Below are 6,260 nucleotides of genomic sequence, written 5' to 3' on the forward strand. Positions count from 1 at the left end.
TAAGTGAAAGCAAAAGATGAAATGAAAGAGGCGGCCGCAGAGAAGGAAACTGAGCAAAACAATAGGGAAAAGTGTTAGGGCTTAACATGGGTGAATAGACTAAAACACCGGTCCAATCACTTTAAGAAAATCAAAAAGACCAACAGGCCCACGACCCACAAACGAAAGTGATTGGACCGGTGTTTTAGTAATAGTTATGATTTAAATTCTAAACTCAAATTGGTGAAATGAATAAGATAAAAATGATTACTTGGCCTCTTTTTCTTATTTTTGTACTTGGTTTATAAATAAATATTCTAAAACAAATCAACCAAATTAAATTTAAAAAGTGAATACCTGATTCAACGAACCACGGGCAAAAAGATAGATCAAAGAAAGTAACCAGAATTACTGAGCAGCAGAAATAGAGCAAAGGAATATAAAGGAGGCGGTAAGGTTAGTAAGGAATGACTAGTATCATTAAGGTCTTTAAACAGTGAGAAATGAGAGAGAATAGAACATGATAGATAATATTAGCTGAAAGATGAAGACAAAGAAAGAGTAAAAAATTAACATACAATATATACACATAAATTTACCAATGTTTTGCTTAATCTCAGGTACAAATCCCTGCAAACAGAAAGTAATAGAAGTAATGATTAATTAACAACAACCGTCACATTGCATGAAGACCACCGCAAAATGTAATCAATAAACAATAGACAGTTATATTTTGGATACATATTATACAAAACAGAAATATAAAAAATATACGTGTTAGTGTAAAAGATTAACATAAATATTATTACATTTAGATCACGACAAATATTAGAGATTTATTCAAATTCAGATATGATATTTAAAAAATATGAAGAAATTAAAATATAGTAAATAAAAACAGGAACAAAAAAATAAATAACATGGGTAAAAAATTTTGAAATTATGAAAAAAACAAAGTAAATTTTTTTTTCGCAAATATAACGGCCGAATAACAAATAAATTAAAAAACATAAACAAAACAACAAAATCCAAAATACCCACAAAAATCATAAAAAAAAAACTGGGAAAAACGACTGTAAAAATGAAGGGAAAATCGACAGCCAGAAAATCAACAAAGCTAAAACAAACAAAGCAATATAATAAGGTGTAAAAACATAGATCTGAATTAAACGACCAAAGAGTCAAAAAAAAAAAGAATAAGAACATAGATCTGAAACAAATGACCAAATCCATGAAATATAAAAAAAAAATAATCGACCAAACCAAAGACAAAGATAACAAATGGCGCAAGGAAAGAAAAAAGGACTATGCATATACAACTAAAGAAAAATAAAACATAAAACATCCCAAAATATATATGCAAAAAGAAAAAAGATGAAAAACGAATAAATCTGGTCCAGAAATGGATAAAAAAAAGATCTAGAAGGTTGTAGAAAGAAGAAATATGAGAAACAAAGAAATCTGACCCAAAAATGGAAAAAATGGAAAGATCTAGAAGGTTGCAAAAGGAAACAAACGGAAGAGAAAAAAAGTAGATCCAGAAACGAAGAAAAAGAAACACAGATCTAGAAGATCGTAGAAACCAACGAACGAAAAAAAACCTACAAAAGGAAGAGAAAAAAGTAGATCCAGAAACGAAGAAAAAGAAACACAGATCTAGAAGATCGTAGAAACCAACGAACGAAAAAAAAACCTACAAACGGAAGAGAAAAAAATAGATCCAGAAACGAAGAAAAAGAAACACAGATTTAGAAGATCGTAGAAACCAACGAACGAAAAAAAACCACTCAATCTAAGTGCGCAAAAAGGAAAACAAATCTAGAATGTTGCAGAAGAAAACAGACGAAAAAAAGAAATGTTGCTGTAGAAACAAAGAAATAAAAACACATATGAAGAAGGTAAAATCGTAGAAACCAACAAACGAAAAAAAAAACTCAATCTGAGTGAAAAAAAGAGCTCTAGAAGGTTACAGAACCAAACAAACAAAAGAGATAAATGACTGCAGAAAGAAGGGAAGAAAAAATTGCAGAAACCAACAAACGAAAAAGAAAAAAAACTCAATCTGAGTCTCAAAAAAGAAAAGAGGTATAGAAGGTTGCTAAACAAAACAAAGGAAAGATAAAGAGATAAATGACTGCAGAAAGAAGGGAACAAAAATAATTCAAAAAGCAACAAACGAAAAAAGCCAAAATAAAACACTCATTCTGAGTGTAAATGACCAAAACGGTCACAATAAAAAGAAATAAAAAAGTTGAACTAAAAGGCAATATAGTAAATTTGCATTCAAAAGGACATAACGGGAATAAAAAATTTATAGAAGAAAAAAGTAAGACTAAAACGGGAAGACATTATTCATTGCACTGTAATATGAACAGTTAATCACGTCCTTAATATATATAATATAATATATATATTAATATTAATTTTAAGATATGTTTAGTTCATGGATTAAAATCATGAGATTAAAACTATTTTTAATTTATGTGTATTTTTTATGAGAAAAAATACTATAACAAACTATAAATCATGATTTGAATCGGGTACGAATCTCCCGACCAAACTAGTTTTCTTCTTCGTGAAGAAACGGCGGACGTTAATCTCACACGCAAATGCACTGCATGTCTGACATCCCTGGCGCACATTTAACGATATGGCTCAACCAAACGACCAAGCGACCTCGTTTTGCTCCGTGTATCAAAGCAAAAAGCCGTAACACTCTCCTGCTCCACTCAGTGGAAACCAAAAACCAGAAACCAAAAAGCCAAAATCCGAAAACCACTTTCCTTCTACTATCAAATATTTTGATTTTCCATTAAATTATTCCTTTCAGCTTTCCCTTCTCTCCTCTTTCTCCTTCTATGCTACCCAAATCCCAACCAGCTTTTCCCTTTCCTCAGCTTCCACAAACTCACTCGTTAATGGAGGATTTTGACCCCACTTCCGTACGCCCATCGTTGCCGCTAGGAACGAACCACCACAACCACCGTCGTCGCGGGCAGATCAACACGCCGCGGTCGCGCCGACGGTCTCCGCAGCGATTCAAGGTCCCGCCGGGCCACGTGGCGTTCCGGCTGTTCTGCAACCAGTCGGCGATCGGCGGCGTCATCGGTAACAACGGCGCCGTCGTGTCGCAGCTCCGGCGGGAGACCGACACCAAGATCCACTTGGAGAACTCGGCGCCGGGCTCTGATTACGGCGTCGTCTTGGTCATCGGCTCACGTTCGCGGGACAGGACGATTGCTTTGACTGCCGGCGAGGGCGACGAGTCCGGGAGGGAGGAGGAGTGTCGCTGCGACGTGTCGGGAGCTCAGGAGGCCATGATAAGGGTTTTGGACAGAATCTGGATGCTGGAGGCGCCGAGCGAAGGCGGCGGCGGCGGTGGTACGGCGTCGAGAATGGTTTGGTGCAGATTGTTGGCTCACGGTTCTCAGATTCGCGTGGTGATGGGAAAAGGAGGGACTAATATCGTTAGAATGAGGAAGCAGAGTGGTGCTGATATCAGGATTCTTCCAGAATTTTCTCCCGGAGGAGACGAAGTTATCCAGGTTCGTGGTTCTCGCTTTGCTTTTTGGTCAAGGCCTGAAATTATTGTTTGGTTCTTCGGAAAATGACACGACTACGAAAACCAGTTGAAAAGAAAAACGTGTTCACTACAATCATTTACTGAGAACGAGAAAAAGGGCCTTTACAAGAGCAATTAACAAGGAATAAAATCTACCGTCCGCCGCAAGAATTGGAATTTTCTTCGAGTTTATTTATTTAAGAGTCTGAGACATTTCAATTTGATACGTAACTTTTCAATTGAATTTCCATTTGGCGGGATCACATAAGCTGCCTAGTAGTATAACTGGGCCTTGTTTATTAATATCTAAAACTTTAAAGGTATGCCCTTCATGCTATTGTTGGATAATTTTCGTACTAATTTGGCAAAGTAGAATTATAGTCAAGAAAATGTTTTACATTTTATTCCTTCTTTGTTTTTCGCATTCAGTTGCGTTTGTGTAATGACAGATTGCGGGAACAGTTTTGGCTGTAAAGAAGGCTCTTTTTGCTGTTTCTTTATGTCTCCAAGATCATCCACCTCAAGAAAACGGGCCGACCTTTTTTAGTGGACTTACGGAGAGCTCTTCGTTTGGGGCGTCTCATGTTTCTGATACGCAAGCCGAGTTTTTCCCAAATCTTGCTTCTTTGTTACCACAAACTGCTTTCAATAATAATGCTCCAAAAGACTCTTTGGCGATAGATGCCAATGGGGTTTCTAACAATGACACAAAGAGTACACGACAAGAAGTTGTGTTCAGACTTCTTTGCTCTAATTATGCAGCTGGGAGTGTGATTGGCAAAAAGGGAGCCATAGTTAGAGCTCTAGAAAATGAGACTGGTGCCACTATACGATTCGCAGCTCCTACAACTGGCTCCATTGAGCGCATTGTCACCATTTCTGCGCTCGAGGTTAGCCCGAAATGCTTAGTTTCTCCTTTGTGGCTTTAAATTGTTTGTTCACTCAGATCAGACACATTTACAGCTGTGTGCTTGCAATGTCCATAAACTATCTAATCAGTAGTTGATCATGGTATTTTTATTTCTTGTAGAATCTGGGGTCAGGGTTCTCTCCAGCACAAAATGCTGTTATTCTTGTTTTTGCTAGATCTGTTGAGGGGGACATTGAAAAAGGGTTTATATTGGGTTTCAGTCAGGGAGCAACAGTTACTGCAAAGCTTCTAGTTGCTGCAGATCTAGTTGGTCGCTTGAGTGAAGATGAAGGTAAGGTGATTTCAGATATCAGAGAAGTATCTGGTGCTGATATACACATACTGGGAGGAGATTCTGGAAATCAAGTGGTACAGGTACAGGTTCTATTGTCTTCTTCCATTATGTCATCTTTGACGTAAGATTTTGGTTACTGTTCTGAAAAAAAAAAAGGCCAAAAGACCTGTTGAAAATTGATACTGAAAATTATAACACAAGGCTCTGTTCTTTATGAAGTTAAATTTTGCCCTGACATGGTTTTTAGGTATGACAGCTATTTAAATTTAGACAGACTTTTCTCATTCGTCTTGTGTAGATTATTGGCGAGTATAAAACTGTACAGGATGCTCTGTTTCAAGTCACTGGCTCTTTGAGGGATCACCTCTTGCCTCGTGAGGTCCTTAATGAAGTGAGAGCAAGGAGTTCATTTGGAAGGGTGTCAGAGCCTACATCTTCGGGACCACACCAGTCTTTAGGTTTATTTCATGATTCTGATGATGAAGCTCTTTTAACAGGTCAAATGAACCGACTAGGACTCTCCCACAGTGTAAGTTCCTTTCCACTACGGTCGCAGCTACCTCAGGTCCATTAACTTTTTTTCTATAGCCTTTTCATTTCGAGAGTACTTAATTCATGCCGAGGACTTATTGTCCGGAATGCATCTTATTGCAGACGGTGGAATCAGGGCATTCCAAGGCCATCACAAATGTTCAAGAAGTCCTAACAAAGTTTGGTGGAGATCTTGAAGTTTCAAGGTTAGTTTTGCATAACAATATTGAATGTGGACATTTATTTTTGTTCCTCTTTCCTCATTGTGGGAAATAACCGCATTATCTTTAACGTTATCTTCTAGAAGCAAGCATTATCTCCTAAGGATTATGACCGGCTAGGGCTAGGGATCATGTGATTATCTATTTCCTAGATTCTAGGTGACCGGCTAACAACAGAATTAGGGATAAGTTCTTTTCTCCAATGAGTTTATCTAACTCGTGTATATATATAGCCCTTTAGTGGCTTGTGTAAATTATTGGAATTAATAAAATATTTTTTCCTCATTCTTTTCCACCTAGTATCAGAGCCATAGGGCTTTTTCTTTCTGGAAATAAATCCTTCTTTTCCTCGGCCTTCATTGCCGAATTTCTCTGATTTTTTTCCTCGGTCTTCATAGAATTTTTTCCTCGGCCTTCATAGCCGAATTTTTCTGAATTGTCTTCGTCACAATTCCCTTTTTTCCCATTATAGTTTTTTCTTCCGCAATTTTTTTCCTGAATTTGCCTTTTCTTTGCGGATTACCCTCTTTTATGTTTCTTGTTTTGCGGATTACCCTCTTTCTTGTGATCCCACATCCGAATAAATTCAGAGATGTCAGTGATAAGCCTAATAAGCCTTTGCTTAAGCAGGTTTTTGTTAGGAAAGGCAAGAGGGAATAAGAGGTTGCAGGGCTGAGTTAGTGGTTAGTTTGTTAGTAGTTGTATAGGGGAATAGTCGGTTAAGGTGGGGATGTACAGGGGATTAGTCGGATATAAGGGGAG

The 6,260-nt window shown here is 37.4% G+C and overlaps 1 protein-coding gene across 3 annotated transcripts in view; it reads left to right on the top strand.

Annotated features, from left to right (window-relative positions):
• Positions 1-2,662: 2,662 nt before the first annotated feature.
• Positions 2,663-6,260, top strand: part of LOC112095352 (KH domain-containing protein HEN4) — a 20,382-nt gene continuing 16,784 nt past the window's right edge. For 2 of the 3 annotated variants that reach the window (XM_024177150.1, XM_024177152.1), the window contains exons 1-5: positions 2,663-3,524; positions 3,991-4,431; positions 4,572-4,826; positions 5,045-5,311; positions 5,401-5,483. In XM_024177150.1, the coding sequence (XP_024032918.1) occupies positions 2,838-3,524; positions 3,991-4,431; positions 4,572-4,826; positions 5,045-5,311; positions 5,401-5,483 (1,733 nt within the window). In that variant the 5' untranslated portion in view covers positions 2,663-2,837. The remainder of the gene's footprint in view (positions 3,525-3,990; positions 4,432-4,571; positions 4,827-5,044; positions 5,312-5,400; positions 5,484-6,260) is intronic. The other variant, XM_024177151.1, reaches the window with a different exon arrangement.

The sequence above is a fragment of the Morus notabilis genome, unplaced genomic scaffold, assembly GCF_000414095.1.
Source record: "Morus notabilis unplaced genomic scaffold, ASM41409v2 Scaffold184, whole genome shotgun sequence".
NCBI lineage: Eukaryota > Viridiplantae > Streptophyta > Magnoliopsida > Rosales > Moraceae > Morus > Morus notabilis.